Source organism: Bos mutus, chromosome 4 (assembly GCF_027580195.1).
Source record: "Bos mutus isolate GX-2022 chromosome 4, NWIPB_WYAK_1.1, whole genome shotgun sequence".
Taxonomy (NCBI): Eukaryota; Metazoa; Chordata; class Mammalia; order Artiodactyla; family Bovidae; genus Bos; species Bos mutus.
The window spans coordinates 54,147,013-54,174,177 of record NC_091620.1 but is presented as its reverse complement, the minus strand read 5'-3'; the positions used below and the strand labels follow the sequence as shown (position 1 = coordinate 54,174,177).

Below are 27,165 nucleotides of genomic sequence, written 5' to 3'. Positions count from 1 at the left end.
AATGAATTTCTGTTTTTAAGCACCAGTGCAGTTCAGTCACTTGCTCAGTTGTGTCCAACTGTTTGTGACCCCATGAATTGCAGCATGCCAGGCCTCCCTGTCCATCACCAACTTCCAGAATTTATCCAAATTCATGTCCATCGAGTTGGTGATGCCATCCAGCCATCTCATCCTCTGTCGTCCCCTTCCCCTCCTGCCCCCCAATCCCTCCCAGCATCAGGGTCTTTTCCAATGAGTCAACTCTTCACATGAGGTGGCCAAAGTACTGGAGTTTCAGCTTCAGCATCAGTCCTTCCAATCAACACCTAGGACTGATCTTTAGAATGGACTGGTTGGATCTCCTTGCAGTCCAAGGGACTCTCAAGAGTCTTCTCCAACACCACAGTTCAAAAAGCGTCAATTCTTCGGCGCTCAGCTTTCTTCACAGTGCAACTCTCACATCCATACATGACCACTGGAAAAACCATAGCCTTGACTAGATGGACCTTTGTTGGCAAAGTAATGTCTCTGCTTTTGAATATGCTATTTAGGTTGGTCATAACTTTCCTTCCAAGGAGTAAATGTCTTTTAATTTCATGGCTGCAGTCACCATCTGCAGTGATTTGGGAGCCCCAAAAAATAAAGTCTGACACTGCTTCCACTGTTTCCCCATCTATTTCCCATGAAGTGATGGGACCAGATGCCATGATCTTAGTTTTCTGAATGTTGAGCTTTAAGCCAACTTTTTCACTCTCCTCTTTCACTTTTATCAAGAGGCTCTTTAGTTCCTCTTCACTTTCTGCCTTAAGGGTGGTGTCATCTGCATATCTGAGGTTATTGATATTTCTCCCAGCAATCTTGATTCCAGCTTGTGTTTCTTCCAGCCCAGCATTTCTCATGATGTACTCTGCATAAAAGTTAAATAAGCAGGGTGACAATATACAGCCTTGTCATAGCCACCAAGTCTGTGGTGATTATTTATGGCTGCCCTAAGAATGAACACACCACTCTATATCATAGTGGGATTGTGGGAGTTTTTTCACGATATTCCCTCCAGCAGAGACTCCTTTCCTTTCTCTACTTCAGTTCCTTTTGGTTTCACCATAGTTTTCTCTCTGAAACACTCCTCATGACCTTCAGGTCTCCAGTTTCTGCTACTACTGTTGTAGTTTCCACTTCCTAGTGCAGGGTTTGGCTTCCCTGGACTTGGGATGCCTTGAGCTCATTGTGGTAAAACCAGCACCCAGAGGGGCTGAGAGGATGCCTGCCTGCAGGCTCCTCTGCCCACCTCTAACCAGCTGTGACTAAAAATTGTGGCACTTGACCACTCAGATTCTTCACCTGTGAAACATAGATGAACACCAGCCTTGCTAGGCTATTGAGCTTAAAATATGATAGATGAGGAAGGGCCTTGTAAAAGTGAAGGCTCAATTAAACTTGTAAGAAGCTATTCCATTATTATTAAAAACCTTACTAAAGATAAAGACCCTGCGAAATAGAAACTGTGTGTGTCTGATCTCAGAGTCATTTTGTTACCCCTTCCTTCCTCCAGATCTTCACCTCATGCCTTTATTTAATTGACTTGATTCAGAGGAGGAAGGTCCATGATTTGTCTTAATTCCTGGGAAATGAAGTTTCTAATACATTTACTGACAACCCCAGAACTGGTTGCCAGACCTCTCACTATAAACTGGGAAAGATGAAATATCAGACGGATCTGAAATGCTGGCTATATTTCTTAACTTCTTGTCTTTTCTTGAGAATGAACTATCAATAACAAAGGTTCTTAAATTCAACTTATTGGCAAGCATCTTTAGAGATTTTGGCATCATGAAACTTTCATATTTAAAAAAAATAAGCTTGGTGAAGGAGGAAATTTTAATGATATACCTAGATTTTAAAGTAAAAATTCTTAAATTTAAACTGTCTTGTAGCAAATGGTCAATCTTAATTTAAATGGCAGTGAAGAAAGTGAAATAACTAAAACCAGCCAAGTAAGTAACAATTAGAATAATAATTTTCCCTCTAGTCATTAAATTCTTGTTTTATGTCATTTTTACATATGTTATTTAGGGCATTTCATCAATTTTAAAACACACTTTTTTTCACATTTTAACAACTATGAAATCAGGATGTGTCGGTAGTCAGTGTGGCCTATTATAATGCCTAGTTATAATCGACATGGATGGTTGTTTTGTTTTCTTATCTGAGTGGTACTTAAAATGTGGGTGCATTTTACAATTGAGGAGTCTTACATTCTAGGAAATATTATATTTGATTTAGTGAAGATGGAAACTGTGAGACCTGTAGATAAATTTCTTTGTCTTCTTATAATGTTCTATCAAATCTCAATGTAACAAGTGTGCCACACTTTCTGCCTCGGAAATACATACTTGATATATACTCTGTTTGCTATAGAATTCAGTCATTCATTCTTTTTGAGAACAAATGCATCATTAGAAAGAGAAGATATAATTTTAAGACTGAAGGGTAGAAACTAGATTTAGAAATAAAAATACAATACAGTGTAAGGAAATATTAAACAGTTTCATTTCCATAATCACATCCTTGCAAAATATCTTTACAGACCCAGCTAGTTTTCTGTTAAGAGTCTGAGCTAACGATATGGGCAAGAGTTCTGGTTCCCAGTCCCTGATCTGCTGCTTGATAACACCTATCCTTTCTGAACTTGTCTTACATATTACACAAAATGATTGAGCTGAATGGTTTCTGAGATCTGTTTCATTTCTAGGAATCTCTGATAATTCTCATTTTAAAAAGATTTAGTCAAACAAACATTTTAATACATCTCCTACTCAGGTCCACAAAGCATAACTGCTTTTGGGTTCTCTTGTCTTACCAATGTGGTCGACGACTGGCTGAAAGTTTTCATTAACAGAGACACTATAAAGAAACAAAAGTATTGTGAGTCAAACAACAAAATTATGCTAAATTAATTTTTAATTAAACAGACCAGAGTAAATGAAGAGCTAAGCTTTATGACAAGAGGACTTTAGGAAATCAGTGAACAGCTAGGAACTGAAATAGTATTATTCTATTTTGTACTTTTAAGTGGATATATAACATTTGCAATAAAAGATTAGTCCTTCAAACACCCAGTTAAAATGAAAATTCCTACATGTCACACCTTGTCCCAGGAGGGTTACCCACATGTTTTCATGGATCTTTGCAAGAAGGATGTGCAAGGGCATAAAGAAACACTTACAAGAATCCAGAGTCCAGCCACTGCTGAATAATTTCTTGTTTGGAATCTTCTACAAATGAGAAACAGACCAGTCAGTCAAAACATAACCAGGTGAAGAGATATCAGCCCATTAGTTAGCCACTACCCAATAGGTCCATTTCCTAGTATTTAATTACATGTTTCTATAAGCAGAGTCATTTTTCCCCCAAGGCAAAACTTCCTGTTTTCCATAATTGGCTTTTCCTGAGAATAAAGTATAAACTTGCCAAAAGACTATAACTTAAAGAGAAAGAAAACGTGAAAAGGAATAAAAGAGCAAGAGATGTTAGAATAATTTTTAAATTACCTGGTGTGATACAAAGGCTGAAAAAGCATGGAAGATTTTTGCCTTTCTCTTGTTGAATATGAATCACGTGGAGCCTCTCCTTACTGAATCACATTTACCTAAGGCAGCTAGCCAGTGATGTTTATTTGCAAGGAGTTCTCTGCCAGGTTAGAAAGTAAATTTGCATTCATTCCAGGGGCAAATTGCACTTCAGTCCCAGAATTGCCAAAGGCACCCTGTGTTATAAAAGCATCAATCTTTTAAGGTGGATCTTTGTCACTGGCTCAACCAACGAGTCAAGAGGCAAAAAGGAAAGGCTATAAAGGCAGTTTTTCCTGTAAACATTTGTTTCCTTTCCAGTTGGTTACAGGTTACTCTGGGCTTATTTTCTCTGACTTTATCCTAAGAAGCAGTAAGATACATGAATTACTCCCTCACAAGGTGTCTGGTGAACCAAAAAGGCCAAGGTGACATGGGAGATGCTTAGTCTTCAACTGAGTTACTGTGAAGGGATAGAATAAATTGGTGGTGGCAAGGAAGAAAAGCCATCAAACAGTAACATCATGAACAAGCAAATAAGAAATCATAGTGAAAGGACAAAAGTTTCCTTATTTACTACTCTTTAAATGATTAAAATTAGTAGCAACACCCTGTGCAAGGCTCTGCAAATAAGAGCCTTTCAATAAGATGTTTGATGTCCTGCAAGAAGTCTCATATCTCTGGCATGAGCTCCACAGTTTTGGGGTCCTAGGGGACTTAGAATGAGGGGACATTGGAGTGGAAAGGGAGCCGAGTTCATTCTTTAGTTGGTCTGTTTCTATTAAGAAGGTTTGTATTTTAAGTGTCTGTAGGTGAAGTCAGATGTGCCTATTTCATAAGTTTTTGGTTATCATACCAGCAACACTGGCATCTTAACAGTCAAGTCCTTGTTCCAAAATCATTTGCCCCCAGCCCAAAGCTCCACATCCCTCACCACTCATAATAGGTTGGTTTCAAATAACCCTGATGGCCTGTTCTCACCCAGCAGGGGGTTGGTGAGACTGTGGCCTTCCTCCTCAGAGCCAGGGGGCAGCTGCTCATCCAGGGGAGCCCATGCCCGCTTGGTGGACTTCAGGATGTCTCTTCTGCTCTTTTCCTGGCCTCGTTGTGACTTCTCCTCCATCATAAGAGAGTAATTCATGCTAATTAAAAACACACACACACAAACAAATGAGACACAATGAGTTCAGCTTCCAGGCTTGGTTCAGTAAGACGGAGAGGACCAGAGGGCTCACAATCCAATGAATGGATCCAGCTTCACAATTTCTGGGAGCCTGGCTCATATCCAAGCAAGTTCCCTGCCTCAGTGCAAGAACTGTTTCTTTTTCAATGGAGACACAGCTGGAGGCCAGAGAGTAACGGCCTCACCCTTTATCCGGCCACATCCACACTCTGGAAGATTCAATCTAGTGGTCTTGAAAGTGGATGAGAAGCAAAGAAACTGGACTGGAGAGTGCCCCCAATCAAGGAGAAAATTTAAAAGCATTGATTAACATAATAAGTATCCTACAAATCTGCCCAATAGTTACATCTATAATGATATGTTTAGAGACCCAAAATGTAAAAAATGAGGAGGGTGTTGGCAATAGATCAACCTGGCTGAATCTCATCTCTGCAACTTATTGTGTGGCCTTGTACAAATTGTATAATTTCTCTGCATTCCCTTATTTTTAATTGGGGGTAAATTGTACTGAATTTTAATAACCTTTAACCTCAGCAGAATATTTATTATGTGCTAGATTCTATGCTGAATTCTATAATCTGTTATTTAATTTAATTGTCAATGAAAGAAGTAATCTAATTGTCACAATTTTGTAGTAAATTTAAGAGCAGTGGGGTTAAATTGCATACCCAAAGTCACACAACAAACAGGATTCAAACCCAGGTTCTGTACTCCAAACATGCTCCCATACCTATTAAACTGTGTATGAGGCTTCCCTGATGGCTGAAGTGGTTAAGAATCTGCCTACAATGCAGGAGACACAGGTTCAATCCCTAGGTCATGAAGATCCTCTGGAGGAGGGCATGGCAACCCACTCCATTATTCTTTTGTTTTGTTTTTTAAGTATAAATTTATTTATTTTAATTGGAGGTTAATTACTTTACAATATTGTATTGGTTTTGCCATACATCAACATGAATCTGCCACAGGTATACATGTGTTCCCCATCCTGAACCCCCTCCCTCCTCCCTCCCTGTACCATCATCCTTCTGGGTTGTCTCAGTGCACCAGCCCCAAGCAACCAGTATCCTGCATCGAACCTGGACTGGCAATTCATTTCATATATGATATTATACACGTTTCAATGCCATTCTCCCAAATCATCCCACCCTCTCCCTCTCCCACAGAGTCCAAAAGACTGTTCTATACAGAATCCCATGGACAGAGGAGCCTGGTGGGCTACAGTCCATAGGGCTGCAAAGAGTCAGACACAACTGAGCATGCAGATTCATGCTTATCTGCCCTAAAGGATGGTTGAGACAATTGGGATATTAATAAATATATTATGCACATGATATAAGAAACATAGTCTGCCCCCATCATTTCATTTGGCTTTTATTAACATCATTGTGACCTTTATTAATATCTCCTATCGTAAGAAAGGAGACAGAAGCCTAGGGCAGTTGTGTAAATTGTTTAAAATCCCCAGACTATTAGCACATTGAGAATAAGGGCCTCTTTTACTAGCTGGTTGTCAGTATTTGAATTATCAGCAGATAGTAGGTGCTAAATAAATATGTACAAAATTAAAATAGCAAGTGCAGCAATCAGAGAAGAAAAAGAAGTAAAAGGAATCCAAATTGGAAAAGAAGAAGTTAAACTGTCACTGTTTGTAGATTATAAGATATCACATATGGAAGATCCTAAAAATGCTACCAGAAAACTGCTAGAACTCATCAATGAATTTGGTAAAGTTGCAAGTTATAAAATTAATACACAGAAACCTGTTGTATTTCTATATCCTAACAACAAAAGATCAGAAAGTGAAATTCAAGAATAATCCCATTTACCATTACCTCAAAAAGAATAAAATACCTAAGAATAAACCTACCTAAGGTGGCAAAAGACTTGTACTCTGAGAACTATAAGACGCTGATGAAAGAAATCAATGAAGACATAAACAGATGGAAAGATATACCATGTTTGTGGATTAGAAGAATCAATATTGTCAAAATGACTATCCTACCCAAGGCAATCTACAGATTCAATGCAATCCCTATCAAATTACCAATGGCATTTTTCACAGAACTAGAACCAAAAAAAAAAAAAAATCTCAAAATTTGTAGAGAGACACAAAAGACCCTGAATAGCCAACACAATCTCAAGAAAGAAAAACAGAACTGGAGGAATCAGGCTCCCTGACTTCAGACTTTTCTATAAACTTACTGTCATCAAAACAGTATAGTTCTGGCACAAAAATAGAAACATAGATTAAGGGAACAAGATAGAACACCCAGAAATAAGCCCATGCACCTCTGGTCAATTAATATATGACAAAGCAGGCAAGACTACACACTGTTGGAAAGACGGTCTCTTCCACAAATGGTGCTGGGAAAACTGCACAGCTACATGTAAAAAACATGCAATTAGATCATTCTTTAACTCCATACACAAAAATAAGCTCAAAATGGAGTAAAGCCCTAAATGTGAGACTGGAGACTATAGAACTCTTGGATAAAAACATAGGTAGAACACTTTCTGACATAAATCACAGCAGTATCTTTTTCAATCTGTGTCCCAGAATAATGGAAATAAAAACAAAAATAAACAAATAGGACCTACTTAAACTCAAAAGCTTTTGCACAGCAAAGGAAACGATAAACGAAACAAAAACACAGCCCACAGGTTTGGAGAAAATACTCGCAAATGATGTGACCAATAAGGGTGTTGCGCTGTGCTCTGCTAAGTCGCTTCAGTCGTGTCCGACTCTTTGTGACTCTATGGACTGTAGCCTGCCAGGCTCCTGTCCATGGGATTCTCCAGGCAAGAATACTGGAATGGGTTGCCATTGCCTTCTCCAGGGGATCTTGCCCGCCCAGGGATAGGACCCGTGTTGCTTATGTCTCCTGCATTTGCAGGCAGGTTCTTTACCACTAACGCTGCCTGGGAAGCCCTGACTGATAAGGGATTAGTCTCCAAAATTTACAAACAGCTCATGACGCTGTTTGTAACAGCATCAAAACAAACAACCCACTCAAAAAAGTGGGCAGAACATCTAAATAGACATTTCTCCAAATAAGACATACAGATGGTGAATGGGCACATGAAAAGACGTTTGGCATTGTCAATTATTAGAGAAATGCAAATCAAAACTACAATGAGATATAGCCTCACACCAGCCAGAATGGCTATCATAAAAAAAATTCCACAAACAATAAATGCTAGAGAGGGTGTGAAGAGAAGGGAATCCTTTTACACTTTTTGATGGGAATGTAAATTGGTACAGCCACTATGAAGAACAGTATGGAAGTTCCTTAATAAACTAAAAATAAAGCTACGATATGACCCTGTAATCCCACTCCTGGGCATATGTCTGTAAAAAAACATGATCCAAAAGTAAATTTGCACCCTAATGTTCATTGCAGCACTGTTTACAATAGCCAAGGCATAAAAGCAGCCAAAATGTCCATTGACAGAGGAATGGATAAAGAAGATATGGTATGTGTATACAATGGACTATTACTCAGCCCTTAAAAAGAATGAAACAATGTCATTAGCAGCAACATGAATGGACTTTCACTCTGTGTCATACTGAGTGAAGACAGTCAGATAGAGAAGGAGAAACATAGCATGACATTCTTTATATGTGGAATCAAAAAATAAATGAAACATATTATATTCCTTACAAAACAGAAAAAGATTCATAGACTTAGAGGATGAACTTATGGTTGCTGGGGATGAGGAAGGATGGGGAAAGGGATAGTTAGGGAGTTTGGGATGGACATGTACACACTGCTATATTTAAAATGGATAACCAACAGAGATCTACTGTATAGCATATGGACCTCTGCTCAACGTTATGTGGCAGCCTGAAAGGAGGGAGTTTAGGGGAGAATGGATACACGTATATGTATGGCTGAACCCCTGCGCTGTTCACCTGAAATTATCACAACATTACTAATTGGCTATACCCTAATACAAAACAAAACATTAAAAAAGTTAAAGTAACAAAACTAGAGTACAAAACCATTAAACTTGACTAAATTCTTTCCAAGCATCTATCTGCAATTGTGTTAGTTTATTCTTCAGGTTTAAAGAAATGACTGAATAGTCAAATACCTACTTCAAGCATCATGTCTTAAACTCCTAAACTTCTGCACAATCACTGATAATATGACACGGAGACAATCGTTCCTAATCAGTGTTTTAACAAGTCAAGTTGTTCAGATTATTATAAACATTTGAATATTTTTATTTAATTACAGGTGAGCATTCTATAAGCAATTGGAAATAAGAGTTTTCTTACATGCTTTATATACTAAAATTCTGTTGCTCACTTGTATAAATATACAATTATTGTTGCAATAATAAATTACAGCAAATTATTATTTGGGATGACTGCTAACTTTATGTTTAAAAAGCAATTATTAAGAAATCTCAATTAAAAAAAAAGAAATCTCAATTAATTAAAAATAAAAGCAGAGGGTGGACAGTTAATATCTATATTAATGGTGGGCCTTTAGCCAGCTAATTTTGGAAAGTTAATTTTAGAAATGTCTTCTGGGAGCAAATAAAGGTTTATAAAAATTTCAGTGATAACATAAGACAGAATACAGAGGTGATTATATTTCTAAACTATAGAATTATTTCATACACTAGAACCCATAATATGACAAAATAAAATTTAGAAACTACATTTAATGGTAGTTATTTAACTTTTGAGTAAAAAAGTTCTCTCTGGCAATTGCATTTTGTATGTGTGAATTATAAAAAAAAGCATCAACTTTGACACTGCAAAATCTCACAAGGAGGAAACCCCCAAAATCATGCTCAACAACATTCATGAAATATCAGACTCAGTAAAGGATCAGGATTTGAAGAAAAGAATAATATATGACAAAAGAGTAAGATTCCCCAAGTAGTCTTGCTCCTTAATTAACCTAGCGGAAAGTCAGTTTCTGTATAGCAAAAAGATTTTGCTTTGTAGTGGGACCAGGAGGTGGTAAGCAGATCTGACCTCAAATTGCTGCTTCTGTCCTATAAAGTGGAATTTTCACCTATTGACTACTTTTTCAAACCTGATACTGTAAAAATCATCAAAACTTTAGATCAAGCTGCTGCTTTATACATACGTCCCCCAGTTTCCTTTCGACGATGACATGTGTGACCTCAGACACCAGCCTTGCACAGCCAGTGAGGATATGCTCCCTGCCAGCTCAATTGTACTTGGCCTTAGAATAGGAAAAAGCTTGCCAAGGAAAGTGGGAACTCTTGCTAAAAGCAGAGGTCAGGGACTGGTTTGTAAAGAAAAATTCTTTTGTTCCCTCTGTTTTAGTGGATGCCTTCCCAGTTAGTAAACAAATCTGCTTCTGGAAATGTATTCTCTGATGCTTGAATGACCTTGCTTTGGCTTCATCCACTGGCTTGACCCCCCAGGGCAGTCTCTTGGAAAAGGACACAGATAAAGCATGATGCGCTTATTTGCTTCAGTCGTGTCCAGCGCTTTGAGACGCTATGGACTGTAATCTGCCAGGCTCCTCTGTCCATGGGATTTCCCCGGCAAGAATACTGGAGTAGGTTGCCATTTCCTCCTCCAGGGGGTGTTCCCTATCCAGGGATGGAATCTGTGCATTTTGCATTGCAGGCAGATTCTTTACTGCCGAGCCACCCAGGAAGCCCCACAGATTAAGTGGCAGGCTCAAATAGTCCAGTGGACTGACAGGGTAGAAGTTATGGCATTGGCCTCTGCTGACTCCCCTAGGTTAACCCAGTGTCCCCAGGACCACTTGGAACCTAGGTCTTGCCTATTCTGACTTACCCAAAGTGAATTCTCATTCTGAATTATGTTGTCTTTTGTGCTGGAGAGATCCTTCTCTCTTTTCAGATCCCTGGTGTTCTGATCACTGTTGTTGTTGTTTAGTCGCTAGGTCCTCTCACTCTTCTGTGACCCCTTGGTAGGTAACTTGCCAGGCAAGCATACTGGAGTGTGTTGTCATTTTTTAACTTCATGAGATCTTCCTGACTCAGGGATCAAAACTGAGTCTTCTGCATTGGCAGGCATATTCTTTACCACTGAGCTACCAGGGAAAACTGGTATTGAGTCCCCAGTGCAGATTTCAGGTCCATAGGTTCGGAATAAGATTCTTGAGATGCAGAATAGGGTATCCCAGTTACTTGACATCACCACACAAATCGCCACTCAAACTTATAGGCATCTTTAACTTATTATGTACCACACTGAATTCTTCATTCTTTCTTTGACTTCTACATGACCCTCCCACATATCTGCCTCTATTACAGTGTTCATCTCAGTAAATGGTACCACTATTCAAGTAGTTGCTCAGGCCAGGAACTTGTGAGTCTTCCTTAATTTCTCTGTTCCTTTCACATCTCACATCAAGCCACTAAAATTAAGAGAGCAGACAGACAGGCAAAGGAGTCCTTATATATCAGACCAACCACTTTCACTGCTATCAACCTGATGTGAAACAAAACTTGTAGTTTTGCTTGGAGCATAGGGAATGATCCCCATCCACACCTCCCATTCTCTTTATAATGCACTCAAATCAGCTTAATAATGGTCAACTATCGGTTCTTATCCTTTTGGAATTTTCAGCAGCACTTGTTATAGTTGACCCCTTCTTCTTGCTGCTGCTGATGCTGCTAAGTCGCTTCAGTCGTGTCCGACTCTGTGCGACCCCGTAGACGGAAGCCCACCAGGCTCCCCCATCCCTGGAACTCTCCAGGCAAGAATACTGGAGTGGGTTGCCATTTCCTTCTCCAATGCATGAAACTGAAAAGTCAAAGTGAAGTCACTCAGTCGTGTCCGACTCTTTGCGACCCCATGGACTGCAGCCTACCAGGCTCCTCCATCCATGGGATTTTCCAGGCAAGAGTATTGGAGTGGGGTGGACCCCTTCCTCTTAATTGGGCTTAATTGGGCTTCCCTGGTAGCTCAGATGGTAAAGCATCTGCCTATAATGCGGGAGACCCAGATTCAATCCCTGGGTCGGGAAGATCCCCTGGAGAAGGAAATGGCAACCCACGCCAGTACTCTTACCTGGAAAATCCCATGGACTGAGGAGCCTGGTAGGCTACAGTCCATAGGGTCACAAAGAGTTGGACACTACTGACTGACTTCACTTCACTTCCTCTTAATGGAAGCAATCTTTTCTTTTGTTTTTTTGAACCACAATTTCCCGGATTACCTATCTTACTCAAAGCTTTTTTCAAACTCTTTTGCTGGTTTTCTCCTTTCCAGCCTCTACATTTTGAGTGGGATTTACCTCAGTCCTCAGCTACCTCTTATCCTCTCCATCTATATGCTCTCCCTATATGAGTGTAGCCTTGATAGCTACTTGTTAATTCCATAGTGTAAATACTGTTAAAGCTTTTACATTGTTTTATAAGTCTGCTTACACATCAGTTTAACCACCCTGAGTTTTTCTTCAGGACAGAGATCTTATCTCTCAAATCAAAATTATGTGAAAAAGATACGCAATGTATGTTTGTTGAATGAATGACTGCCAACAAGGCACTGACAATATCAAAGAAAATCTGGTTATGAAAGCATTAAGAATGGTTTAACAGTTAAACAACTTACCAGAAATAGGCATACATAATCAGACAATAGTGCATTATGGATCTGAATTTTAAAAGCGATAAAGTTTAATATGTATATTCATGCACACACATATGTACATGTGCATGCATGATAGTCGTGTCTGACTCTTTTGTGACCCTATGGACGGTAGCCCACCAGGCTCCTCCGTCCAGGGGTTTTCCAGGCAAGAATACTGGAGTGAGTTGCCATTTCCTACTTCAACATACACACACATACACACATACAAACATATAACAACCATTTTGAAGCAGAATTTTCTGTCATCATTTGATGCCCCTTTCTGCCATTTTGGCCAAAACTATGAGTAGATACCTTTTTTAATGTTCTCTTATGAGCGTTCCAACAGCTAACAAGCAGATGAAAGATATTAATTCATCACCAGGAAAATAAAAATTATAATTAATCCACAGATAGTTAATTTGTGTATGATATTGGACATGTAGTTTCAAGTTTTCTTGGAAACTAGTTTGTTCTTGCATAATATGAGAGAATTGGATGAGATGAGATAATTTCCTAAGTTGATTACTCAGTTTCTAGCCTCCGCATAGACTGATATTTGACCAGTGGAGCTCACATTTTAAAAATATTTTAAAGCTATATTCATCAAAACTATAAAAGTGAGAAGAATAAAACATTGTTCCTATTACTCATAAGTTTGGAAGACCACTCAAAAACTCAAACAACAAACCCAAGCCAGGAATGCCCTTCTGCTCTTCCTCCCTATCCAAGTATTAAAGTCCCACAAACACTTGTAAAGATTTCAAATGATTCAGTGAAGTAGAGGCAGAGCCTGGGGAATAGAGTGTTCTGTCAACACTCTGTTGGGAGGAACAAGCAGTCTGTGGATGACTTGTTCTGTGGGTGGTTTCCTCCCACCATGAAATATGTGAAGGGTGTTCACTCCTGCCATTTAGGAGCAAGCTGGATTTAAAGACAAGGCAGTTGTGCCCAAGTTGGAACCCAAAGTCAGTTCTCTTGGACTTGGAGTTTTCCTCTTTTGTTGGGGAAAATAATTAAAAGATTATTGTTTCAAGAATCATATACACAGCTTCCCAGAAACCTGAAATGACTTTGAGGCTGGTAAAGTTGGATCAAATCATTCACCTACAGCTAGCTCTGTCTGTGCCAATCCCCTTTCAACTTCAAAGAGCTCTTTATTTCTCAGTGATTCCCTCTTTTGTCATCATTTCTATTCTTGTCTTCTCAACATTTTCTTTGCTTCATCCTAGGGAAGGAGAATGAAAGGATGTAGGGCATCTGTGCTCTACCTTGGGTCTTCCATCCCAACAACATTGCAATCTAGGTTCCTTCATGTGCGTTATATTCTGGTTGCACAGAATTACTTGCTGTTCTCAAATGTGTCCTTGTCTCCGGTCCCTCTGGGTGCAAATCCTTCTACATTTCTGCCCCTTCTCTTTAATGGATACCATCTCACTGAGCTCAAGCAGAACTTATTGTGTAGAGCTTTTTCTCATATCGCTCTCCACTCCCAATCCAGCCTGCTTCTGAAGCTCACACCAACTTTAGCACTCTTCATACTCCTTTTAAGCAGTTTATGTACATTTCTGCCTTTCCCACTCAGATAAATGGACTTCTGGGAAACAAAGACCATGACGTACTCATTTTCGTATCCATGATACTTAGTCTAGAGCATGCATAATAGGTGATAAGCAATAACCACTTATTGAACGAATTAATATTTCTGACCCTGGGCTCTGTCTTTGCTCAAAATCATGGGAATTGTGACTTGCTCATCTTTGTTGCTAAGTCACTTCAGTCATGTCCGACTCTGTGCGACCCCATAGACGGCAGCCCACCAGGTTCCCCTATCCCTATGATTCTCCAGGCAAGAACACTGGAGTGGGTTGCCATTTCCTTCTCCAATGCATGAAAGTGAAAAGTGAGAGTGAAGTCGCTCAGTCGTGTCTGACTCTTCACGACCCCATTGACTGCAGCCTACCTGGCTCCTCCATCCATGGGATTTTTAGGGAAGAGTACTGGAGTGGGTGCCACTGCCTTCTCGGTCTCCACTGCCTTCTTCATCTCTATAGTCTCCATCATTTCAGGCAAGGTATATACACTAGTAGTCGCTCATGGAAGCACACGATATAAATGAACTGTAAGTTAAATTCAATGATGACATCCACTAATTCAATTTAATATTATACTACCCACTGTGTACAAAGAAATTTTGAGGAGCTTATAGTATAAGAAATAGTATTTATTAACTAAATATCATGAAGCAGAAAATGCATTTTAAAAGAAGTACAATACAGCTGTTCACAAAAATTAAAAGAGGAAGATGTTCATTTAGGGGCATAAGAAAAGGCTTCTTTGAAGCGAAAATATGAATTCTGGCTCTTGAAGATGGGATAATGGGTAGGCAAGCATTCCAGACAAGTGGTTTAAAATACATGTAAACAATAATAGCATAAATTTTACCAAAGGGCAATTACCTTGTGCCTTTGCAACAATTAAACAGATGTTCTTCAATGTTAACTTACTGAAATCTTGTGTTGTCTTATCTGTTGCTGTGATGATTAATTTTATGTGTTGTCTTCACTGGGCCACAAGATACCCAAATATCCAGCTAATTATTATTTTAGGTGTGTCCGTGAGGGTGTTTCCAAAAGAGACTATTAGCGTTGGACTCAGTAGACTGAGAAATGCAGATTGTTCTCCCCACTGTGGATGAGTATCAGTCAATCTGCGGAGGGCCTGAATAGAAAAGGTAAAGGAAAAATTCCTTCTCTCTGCCCGACTGATTGAGTTGGGACACGAGTCTACTCCTGCTCTGGAGCTGGGATCGACACCATTGGCACTCTTACAGCACAAGCTTCTGACTCTGGTTGGAACCTCACCACCAGTTTTCCTGGATCTCCAACTGGCAGACAACAGATCATGGAACTTCTTGGGTTCCGTTATTGTGTGAGCCAATTCCTTATAACAAATGTCTTGGTAGATAGATAGATAGATGCAGATATAGATATTTCTGTCTCTACATGTATCTATGTCTGTATCTGTCTGTCTGTCTATCTCTCTGTCTCTCTATCTTCTATTTCATTTCTCTGGAGATCTCTGACCAATGCAGATGTTTATTTCTCTGAAGAGTAGTTTTAGTTGGGCTCTATCACACTTTCCTTCCATCTACCTTTTTTATATGTGTATAATTTTATCTATTCCTGGCTGTGATTTGTCTTCAATGCTGCATGGGCTTTTCTCTAGCTGTGGTGAGTGGAGGCTACTCTCCAGTTGCTGTGCACAGACTTATTGTGGTAGCTTTTCTTGTTGTAGAGTTTGGGCTCTTGGGCATGTGGGCTTCAGCAGTTGTGGAGCATGAGCTCTGTAGTTGTGGGCTATTGACACAGGTGCAATAGTTGTGGCACATGGGCTTAGTTGCTCCGTGGTATGTGGGATCTTCCTGGACCAGGGATTAAACCCATGTCTCCTGCATTGGCCGTGGATACTTAACCACTGAGCCACCAGGGAAGCCCTGCCTTTCTTAATACCTTTGCAAAATGACAAGTCCCACAGTTTGCTATAAGATCCTCAGGTGCATACATCTCAAATTTAAAAATACATTGTTATACAATAAAAGTTGCATCATACTGCATATTTCATATTTCATTAGAAAACTATCATGATGGTAAAGATCTTAATTACATAAATGAGCTGGTAATGAAGACATCAAGATTTAACCCAGCTCCTATGTCTAAATTCCCTTTCCTTCCAGACTATTTACTGAGGCAAATTCTAGCAGTATTCTTTACTCTTCTGATATCAGAGAGATCATCGTCATTCTTGCTTTTCCACCGTGATCATAACCATAGAATCTCAGGGAATGTAGCAAAGGGAGTAGATCCTATTCATTATAAATGGACTTAAGAAATGATCATGATATTACAACTTTGTACCCATTGACTATGTTTGGAAGACAAAATCTTCCTGGATAAAATGTGTACATGCAGAAATAAGTTATGTATTCATTGTTAAAAAGATTCTGCATTAAGGCAGGAAGGCTTTGTATTATTTTCTACAATTGTATGTCAATATACAATTGTTTCTAAATTAAATATTAACTAAAAAGCAATGAATAAAAGAAAAATACAGTCCTAAACAAGTCATCAAAATAAATTTCAATAGCATTAAGGATTTAATTTGAAAACTGAAATAAAAAGAGTCCTAGAATAAATTATTGGTGAACATTCTCCTAATCTTACGGTGGTAAAAGTCTAGAGAGAAATGACACCAAAGGCAATGAAGGGAAATCATGATGGATTTGACCAGATAAAAATCTAAAGTTTACTCTATCAAACATAGTAGACATGTCAAAATGTTTACAAAATGTAAAAATACTTGCAGTATATGTGACATTAAAAGTTTTCATAACATTAACGTATGGCATGCAATTAGAAATCAAAACATATATACATGGAAATAGAAGCAGTATAATAATCAGGCAGTTCAGAAACAGAAAATCTATGAATGACTAAAAACATAAAAGTCATGCTGTTGCTGCTGCTGCTGCTAAGTCACTTCAGTCGTGTCCGACTCTGTGCGACCCCATAGATGGCAGCCCACCAGGCTCTGCCGTCCCTGGGATTCTCCAGGCAAGAACACTGGAGTGGGTTGCCATTTCCTTGTCCAATGCATGAAAGTGAAAAGTGAAAGTGAAGTCGCTCAGTCGTGTCCGACTCTTAGCAACCCCATGGACTGCAGCCTACCAGGTTCCTCCATTCATGGGATTTTCTAGGCAAGAGTACTGGAGTGGGGTGCCATTGCCTTCTCCATAAAGGTCATAAATCTTACTAATATTCAAGAAAAATGAAAACTAAAAGGAGAATGAATTACCAAATTAGATTCTCAGATAGAATTCATTATAGTGAGAATACCTGCCTCATTATGATTATTTTTGACTATTCCTTCTTCCTATTAAGGTTTGAATCCCAATAGTAAATCATTTCCTAATATAGTATATATAGCAAGAAAATGATAATTAGGTGATCTTTCAACGAAACTTTAGAGCAAAAGGTTTGTGGTAAGAAAAATGAATACTTTTTTCTTGTCCTTTTAAGTCTTCAGTTTTCATCCCTAAATCAAATAGTCTGGCTTAGCAACTAATTATATAAGGTGTTTTGTTACATTTAAATTTCAGATTAAAAATAAATAACGTTTAGCATAAGAATGGATCCTGCATTATTTAGGACATATTCACACCAAAACAAATTGCTATTTATTTAAAATTCAAGCGTTACAGGGTGTCTGGCAAGCCTATCCCTGAATCAACTTTCTCTACTCTTGCAAAAGAAGTTTTCACTTCTACAGCAGTTTCCACCCATACCAAAAAAGGTCACATGGCCAGAGCACATTAGGCTCAGTTTTCATATTCACTAAATTCACGGATTAGATAAAAGCCAAAGGCTTTTGGCTTTATCCTAATGTATTAAATTTCCTTCAGATAGTAAGGAAAAAAAGAATCAAGAGATCCAAGATGCAGACAACAGATACCAAAGGAAGGAAATAGAATTTCTGTATCTCATCTTATGAACATTGCTTGAAACAATATTCATGATACAGGAGAATAAGGTAACAATTTTGAGCCTAGAGCATTCCCATCCCCTGTGTTTTAGACCTTTGTGTGTTAATGGCAGTCACCCAGGAAGTCACAGGGATGCAGAAATCATCCAGGCCAGAAACCATGGCAATTAGATTGCTTACCTTATTGCTAATAGTCTTTCTTCCCAGGAATTACCCAGTCACACAGCTGCAGGTAAAAAAAAAAAAAAGTTTCAGAACATGCCACAGCTGCCCTTTAATTCCTACTGAGAGAAAATGAGAACAGAGAACTAATATCCCCTCCCCCACAGGCTGGAAACAAATAAATTATGAAAGTTACTATACCAGAAGAAAGGAGTCTCAGCAGAGAAGTGGCCCTTGGAGTTAACTTGCTGTAGTCATTCTCAAAAAGTGTTTGGAGAGGTTTTGGATGCTTTCCTGGCTCCTTGAGCATCACAGCTTCTAACACTAAATAGTCTTTGTGACCACAGGACTGTGAGCTAGGTTTATATTTGTGCCTATTTAAAAGTAGTCATAGAAAGCCAGGACAGTCTAGTTGCCAAGATCCATGATCAAGGTAGGGATAAAGATATATAGTGATTCTCTTTAGTCTCCCCTCTAAGGAAAGAAAGCAGCAAAAAAGTACTAGTGAGGAAAAGAAGAAGTTATTAGTAAGATGTCCTGGACTCAAAAGAGTGTGTGGGGAATAGATACAATGGTTCCTGCTGCGTTTTTATTTCTATGAATCCTCTTGCTGTCCCTTTAATACCCTCTGACCTGCTGGCAGTGACATCAAGTCTGAATATAGGACTGGAAAGCACTTCACTGAGGAAGTAAAGCAAACTTGTCTTCATTTGGTTACCATGGTTATGGTACTGAGTGTTAACAACCTGATGATTTGCATTGCAAACCATCATTGGAAATGAGGACAGGGGAACTTGATATTCTGGGTGGAGAGGTTCAATTCTCAAGAACTTCTACTGGAAATTTTCAGAGTAAACAGAACATAAATATATACACATACTCCCAAACCCATAAGGAAGAGGACCAAATTCTAAGGGCTAACAGTCTTATCCTCCATGGTATTTCAGTATCTATGAAGTACTTTAGTTGAAAGATCAGACAATTTCATTATTGAAAGGTAAATAAGCACATTACTAGCCTCATTTTAAAAACTTAAATTTCACAGTCACATTCAGCATGCATTCTTATGAAGGACATAATGCTAAAAGCATTCCCTAAAAATGATTCTATCCTTGAGTCATGCCTGCCAGCAAATTTTCTTCATTTTGAAAAGCTGCATTAGCAGAGTTTTAAGTGATGGAAAAGACCATGTGCATTTATAATTACATTTAATTTCAAACAAACAGGAGCCCCAATATGTTAAAGGAAAGTGCTGAGGTTACCTTCAAGGGGAGTAAGGTGACAGGGCCTCATCGAGTCTTCCCTCTCTCTCTATGACAGCTAGTGAGGCTCCTCTGCAGAGCTCCTAGTGTCAATGAGTAGAATCTGAACAGCCCTATAAACTGGTCTGAAACCTACCCTAGGAGAAACCCTTGTCTCTTCAGGTTCTCTCACCTCTCCACCACCAGCATCTGAGATCTTTACTCTCATAAGCCCAGGAGTCTCTAGAGACCTGAGATACCACCACAGCCTCCTTTTCCTCCTGTGGGCATCCACAACCCATTTAACCCTAAGAAGACCAGAAACTTAGTCTTTGACAAAGGCTAACTCGCAAGGCATACTGTAACTGAACTATCATATCCAGAACTACACTTGGAAAATGAAGTCCATATTTTAAGTTCTCATTTTAATATAAATGATTTTTAAATAAAAGTAGACATGTAATTGCATCCCAAGAAACCATCAATTACTCATATTTTAGTTAGCCATTAGCTATATATATATTGTTTATGTAGATAACTTATTGGGAGGTTGCCGTACACAATGCGTTGAAATCTGCATTATAAATTAGGAGGCTAGGACTGGATCTTAACCAAGCTGCTACTAAAATGGTCCTGGGAAAATCAATTCCTTTTCAGAGGCACAGTTAATTCAGAAAAATTATGTGTGCATCACTGAATTTTTTAAAGCGTCTTCTGCATGAATTTTGGAACCCAAGAAAATGAAGTATGTCACTGTTTCCAATATTTCCCCATCTATTTGTCATGAAGTGATGGGACTGGATGCCATGATCTTAATTTTTTGAATGTTGAGTTTTAAGCCAGCTTTTTCACTCTCCTCTTTCACTTTCATCAAGAGGCTCTTTAGTTCCTCTTCTCTTTCTGTCATAAGGGTGGTGTCATCTGCATATCGGAGGTTATTGATATTTAAATAAGATATCATCATTTCAGTTCAGTTCAGTTCAGTTGCTCAGTCGTGTCCGACTCTTTGTGACCCCATGATCGTAGCACGCCAGGGCTCCCTGTCCATCACCAACTCCCGGAGTTCACTCAAACTCATGTCCATCGAGTTGGTGATGCCATCCAGCCATCTCATCCTCTGTTGTCCCCTTCTCCTCCTACCCCTAATCCCTCCCAGCATCAGGGTCTTTTCCAATGAGTCAACTCTTCACATGAAGTGGCCAAAGTATTGGAGTTTCAGCTTTAGCATCAGTCCTTCCAATGAACACCCAGGACTGATCTCCTTTAGGATGGACTGGTTGGATCTCCTTGCAGTCCAAGGGACTCTCAAGTCTTCTCCAACACCACAGTTCAAAAGCATCAATTCTTCGGTGCTCAGCTTTCTTCACAGTCCAACTCTCACACCCATACATGACCACTGGAAAAACCATAGCCTTGACTAGACCGACCTTTGTTGGCAAAGTAATGTCTCTGCTTTTGAATATGCTATCTAGGTTGGTCGTAACTTTCCTTCCAAGGAGTAAGCATCTTTTAATTTCATGGCTGCAATCACCATCTGCAGTGATTTTGGAGCCCAAAAAAATAAAGTCTGACTCTGTTTCCACTGTTTCCTCATCTATTTCCCATGAAGTAATGGGACCAGATGCCATGATCTTAGTTTTCTGATTGTTGAGCTTTAAGCCAACTTTTTCACTCTCCTCTTTCACTTTCATCAAGAGGCTTTTGAGTTCCTCTTCACTTTCTGCCATAAGGGTGGTGTCATCTGCATATCTGAGGTGACTGATATTTCTCCTGGCAATCTTGATTCCAGCTTGTGCTTCTTCCAGGCCAGCATTTCTCATGATGTACTCTGCATATAAGTTAAATAAGCAGGGTGACAATATACAGCCTTGACGTACTCCTTTTCCTATTTGGAACCAGTCTATTGTTTCATGTCCAGTTCTAACTGTTGCTTCCTGACCTGCATACAGGTTTCTCAAGAGGCAGGTCAGGTGGTCTGGTATTCCCATCTCTTTCAGAATTTTCCACAGTTTATTGTGATCCACACAGTCAAAGGCTTTGGCATAGTCAATAAAGCAGAAATAGATGTTTTTCTGGAACTCTCTTGCTTTTTCAATGATCCAGCGAATGTTGGCAATTTGATCTCTGGTTCCTCTGCCTTTTCTAAAACCAGCCTGAACATCTGGAAGTTCACGGTTCACATATTGCTGAAGCCCAGCTTGGAGAATTTTGAGCATTACTTTACTAGCGTGTGAGATGAGTGCAATTGTGCGGTAGTTTGAGCACTCTTTGGCATTGCTTTTCTTTGGGATTGGAATGAAAGCTGACCTTTTCCAGTCCTGTGGCCACTGCTGAGTTTTCCAAATTTGCTGGCATATTGAGTGTAGCACTTTCACAGCATCAGCTTTCAGGATTTGGAATAGCTCAACTGGAATTCCATCACCTCCACTAGCTTTGTTCATAGTGATACTTTCTAAGGCCCACTTGACTTCACATTCCAGGATGTCTGGCTCTAGGTGAGTGATCACACCATCATGATTATCTTGGTCGTGAAGCTCTTTTTTGTACAGTTCTCCTGTGTATTCTTGCCAACTCTTCTTAATATCCTTTGCTTCTTTTAGGTCCATACCATTTCTGTCCTTATCAAGCCCATCTTTGCATAAAATGTTCCTTTGGTATCTCTAATTTCCTGAAGAGATCTCTAGTCTTTCCATTTTGTTGTTTTCCTCTATTTCTTTGCAATTTGTAAGTGGTCAAACAGGAGATAGCAAGAGTGAACGTTGACATTCTAGGAATCAGCAAACTAAAATGGACTGGAATGGGTCAGTTTAACTCAGATGACCATTGTATCTACTACTGTGGGCAGGAATCCCTTAGAAGAAATGGAGTAGCCATCATGGTCAACAAAAGAGTCTGAAATGTAGTACTTGGATGCAATCTCAAAAACGACAGAATGATCTCTGTTCGTTTCCAAGGCAAACCATTCAATATCATGGTAATTCAAGCCTATGCCCCAACCAGGAATGCTGAAAAAGCTGAAGTTGAATGGTTCTATGAAGACCTACAAGACCTTTTAGAACTAACATCCCCAAAAGATGTCCTTTTCATTATAGGGGACTGGAATGCAAAAGTAGGAAGTCAAGAAACAACTGGAGTAACAGGCAAATATGGCCTTGGAGTACAGAATGAAGCAGGGCAAAGGCTAATAGAGTTTTGCCAAGAGAATGTACTGGTCATAGCAAACACCCTCTTCCAACAACACAAGAGAAGATATCATAGACTATATTAAAATATGTGAAACAGTGGGAAATTGATAGCCAGTGCACTGCTACTCTAAGAACAGCTTTCCAAATGAACACTTTCCTTCCAGTTCTGTTTCCCAGCATGCAGAATAATATCTTCCTTAGTAATAAAGAAATAGTTAAAGCTGAATTAGCTCACTGTCTAAGGAAGTAGGCAATAAAGTAAATCAAAATGACAATTGAGTTACTAAGTTTAGAGGGGTAAAAGTATAGGGCTCTATGGGATTTCATAGTTAGAACCCTCAGCTCATCATTGATGGTTTGGAAAAAACCATCCTGGAAAATATAGGGTCTAAGCTTGATTCTAGGGGAGAATACAAGTCAGTAAAAGAGGTGAAGCAGAAAGGAAATAAGCTAAAGGGGATGTTCCAATTAGTAGGGAGATGAGGGTAGGGTAAAAAATGAGATTGACAAAGTTAATGTCATGAATTTTGTGTATTTTCAATAAATATATCATTCTCATAATTTTGATCTCTTTGGAAATCCTGTAACACAATGGCAGGGATAGGGGAAGTGAGACCCAGAAAACCACGTCATTTGACAATATCACAAAATGATTTTTTGGTATATTAGACACTAGAATGAATGTGTCAGGAATTTCTTACTTAAATTCTTCTACCATTGATATGTCATCCTGGGAAAATAGGCTAAAAGAAGAGATACAGGTTTAATGTCTTTCCAACTAAATGAGTTTATTTATAGTCCCATTTGTCTGGAGTAGTCCTCTTAAGGGTGTCAGAAAATAAATGCAAGCCCCTATACTCTGCATTGGGAGGGGAGATAGAGGGTGATCCAGGGAAAGGGAACAGCATATGCAACGGTCTGGGGGCAAGAGAGAAAATAGTATCATTGAAGAATTGCAAAAGTCTAAGTGTTCTTGCCTGGAGAATTCCAGGGATGGCGGAGCCTGGTGGGCTGCCATCTGTGGGGTTGCACAGAGTTGGACATGACTGAAGCGACTTAGCAGCAGCAGCAGCAAGTATGGCTACTGCAGTCCATGGGGTCATAAAGAATTGGACATAACTTAGTGACTGAACAACAACAACAACTGAATAACATATAGAGTCAATGTCAAGTGATATGGATGAGGAAAGGAGTAACCAAATCATCAAGGATTTTGCACTCTTGAAGATCATGGCATCTGGTCCCATCAGTTCATGGGAAATAGATGGGGAAACAGTGGAAACAGTGTCAGACTTTATTTTTTGGGGCTCCAAAATCACTGCAGATGGTGATTGCAGCCATGAAATTAAAAGACGCTTACTCCTTGGAAGAAAAGTTATGACCAACCTAGATAGCATACTGAAAAGCAGAGACATTACTTTGCCTACAAAGGTCTGTCTAGTCAAGGCTATGGTTTTTCCTGTGGTCACGTATGGATGTGAGAGTTGGACTGTGAAGAAAGCTGAGTGCCGAAGAATTGATGCTTTTGAACTGTGGTGTTGGAGAAGTCTCTTGAGAGTCCCTTGAACTGCAAGGAGATCCAACCAGTCCATCCTAAAGGAGATCAGTCCTGGGTGTTCATTGGAAGGACTGATGCTAAAGCTGAAACTCCAGTACTTTGGCCACCTAATGTGAAGAGTTGACTCATTGGAAAAGACTCTGATGCTGGGAGGGATTGGGGTCAGGAGGAAAAGGGGATGACAGAGGATGAGATGGCTGGATGGCATCAATGACTCGATGGATGTGAGTCTGAGTGAACTCCGGGAGTTGGTGATGGACAGGGAGGCTTGGCGTGCTGCGATTCATGGGGTCACAAAGAATCGGACACGACTGAGTGACTGAACTGAAGAGGTTTGCACTTAATTCTGAGAGTAGTGGAGAAGTGACACGATCAGATTTATATTATAAAAAGTTCCTCCTGTTTTAATATGGAGAATGGAATGAGTGGAAGGAACATGACTGAAGACATGAGGCTGGGGACCAGGTGAGAATATTAATGACCACAGCTGTGGCCCAGAGTTAGAGATAAAGACATGAGTTACTTTAGAACCACGTGGGAGAAAAAAAAAATCAGCAGGTCTTATTAACTGATCTACAAAGTGAGGAAAGACAGTGGTCAAAGATTTTTCTCAGATTTCCAACTTGGTCAACTGGTCAGTATCATTTCATGTAGTGACCAGGGATTACAGAAGGAGGTATACGTTTATAAGTGGATCTAGTGTGTTTTGTTTTGCAAATGTAGTTTGGGGTTCCTGTGGAAACACCAAAGAAAAGTATCAGTATGCAGTTTGAACTACATGAGTCTAGTGTTCAGTAATGAAGTCTGGGTTCACATGCGTCTTCAGTCACAAAATAGCTTCTAATTGAAGCCAAAGTGACAGGTGAGTTCACTACAGGAAGGAGTGCAGAGTGAGAGGAGGTCCAAACCGAGAAGCAGAGCAAGTTGAAGGGAAGAATCAAGAGTGTCAACACCAGAAGTGTAAGCTCTGGAGAACTGAAACCTTCGATCTACATGAGAAGCCCAATTATAATCATCAGGTGGCTTGATAAGTCTAGATTAGAGTCAGTTGTATTGCTGAAACGTCTAATGGGTTTGAACTATTGAATATTAAAGGGAGACATGACAGAGATTTGAGACTTTTGATTCAAGGGTTCTCAAACCTGAATGTGCATGGAAGTCTCTAGTGCCAGAGATTTTAGTCAGTAGGTCTGGGATGGGATGAGAAAATCTGCCTTTTTAAGTTCTCCAAAGCAACTGTGATGTAGTGAGTCCCAAAGGGCAGCATTTCAGAATCATTGTTTCTGGTTAGTGCATCTTTTTTCCTAATTGGTGCTTCTTGACATTGCTCTTCTACTCACAAATACTCACCCTCTATTACTAAACATTAAAAGATATATTGATTGTTGAACTGTATGCAGAGCTTGTGTTTTCTAGTATGTTTCCAGCTCTTTGGGAATGTTCCCACTTTTACTTTTTCCACTTATATCCTGTGAAAATGTCTCTTACAGAGAACATGTTAGTGATAAGTGATAATGTCTCTGATCATTAAAAACCTCAGAGACACAGCCTGATAGGGAGATAGAGCTTCAGCCTCCCTAGAATTTCATCAGACCCACATTCTTTACTAAGACTAATTGAGTGTTTCTGATCCTGTAAAAAGGATTATGTCAGCACAAGTTCAAAGATATACCCACTCTCATTTCAGCTGAGTCCTTCCCATATAGGAATTCTGTACATAACCATGTTGACAAAAATAAGATGATGATAATGATAGCTCTCCTTTATTATTGACTTGTGCCAAATCCCACACTAAAGGTTGTACATTTTCTTACTTGGTGTAAGTTATTATTATTTCTACTTCATAGATGAGTAAACTGAGGTTCACAGATATTAAACAACTTGTCCCCAGTCACATAAGTCGTAATGGATAGACCCAGGAGTCAGGCAAAGTTAGACCTATCTGACTTCCAAATCCATATGATTAACAATTATATATAACATTCTAAGAACTCAAATAAAAGTTGCTCTTATATACTTTCCAAATGGTTAGTTCAGAAAAAGAGAGCATATTATTTTTCAGAGTTGTCAGAATCTTTCTTGGTTTTCCAATTATTTTAAATAAAGGGGAAGTAGATTTAGCCCAGTTATTCTGTGTCCAGCAAGCTAAGTCAGAGAACTGGTTATCATGTGTGTTGCGAGAGTTTCTCAGCAGGTCCAAGAGCCCTAGCTAAACACAAATGAGAGCTAAAGGTAGGCTTTCCTTCCTTTTACATTGATGCAAAGACACTCAGGCTCAATATTTTTGGAATATTCCCAATGAGCCAGAAACGTACTAGAAAATACAAGCTCCATGTACCCTTCAATTAAATGATGATTAGGATGATTTATAGGTTAATAAGCTACAAAAATAAATGAGAGGTAATTCTTTCCTATAATCTTTAGTAGATAATATGATAAATTGAGATGCTAAATGCATATCATGAGATTAACTGACCCCAAATAGCTCCATGTTCCAAATAACTCTTAATTTCCAGTAGATGGACATTAAGATGGCATTTTACGTATTGAGATCTCTAATTATGCTTATACTGTAATTTAACCCTTTGAGTTAGATTTGTTGCATCAAGCATGTGCACAAATATTGGTATTCATTCTTATCACAACAAACCCTACTCAATTCAGTCTTTCTACAGTAAAGATCCAAATCAAATGCTGCCTCTGCCTGGAATGGGACTCCCCTATATTATTTTTGTTTTGCTTGTGCTTGTCACGGAACACCTACCATCATGTGCCTGCTATTAGACCTCTGATTCTCAAATGGAACTGATTTTGCCCCTGAGGGGACCTTTGACAATGTCTGAAGACATCTGTGGTTGTCACAGTGGGATGAAGGATACTGTTTCATGGGCAGAGGCCAAGGATAGTGTTGTGCATGTTGTAATACACAGAGCACTCCCTCCATTACAAAGAACTGTTCAGTCCCAAATTTCAAGAGCATTAGACTGAAAAAACTCTGTAGGACAAAGGAAAGACATAAAGACATAAATTGCTTAGGACACAGGTGCTTAGGAGTCACAGGTGCTTAGCTCAGCTCTGGCTCCTGTATTTACTACCTATGAGACATTGGGCAGGTCTTAATTTCTGAATCTGAATATTCTCATCAGT

At 39.3% G+C, this 27,165-nt stretch overlaps 1 protein-coding gene across 2 annotated transcripts in view; it reads right to left on the bottom strand.

Annotated features, from left to right (window-relative positions):
- ITPRID1 (ITPR interacting domain containing 1) overlaps nucleotides 1–27,165 on the bottom strand; it is a 136,654-nt gene that overhangs the window by 99,515 nt on the left and 9,974 nt on the right. For both annotated transcript variants that reach the window (XM_070369501.1, XM_005889132.2), the window contains exons 2-5: nucleotides 18,053–18,098; nucleotides 4,530–4,690; nucleotides 3,206–3,254; nucleotides 2,840–2,883 (exon numbers count right to left, since the gene is read on the bottom strand). In XM_070369501.1, coding sequence (XP_070225602.1) covers nucleotides 2,840–2,883; nucleotides 3,206–3,254; nucleotides 4,530–4,689 — 253 coding nt within the window. In that variant the 5' untranslated portion in view covers nucleotide 4,690; nucleotides 18,053–18,098. The remainder of the gene's footprint in view (nucleotides 1–2,839; nucleotides 2,884–3,205; nucleotides 3,255–4,529; nucleotides 4,691–18,052; nucleotides 18,099–27,165) is intronic.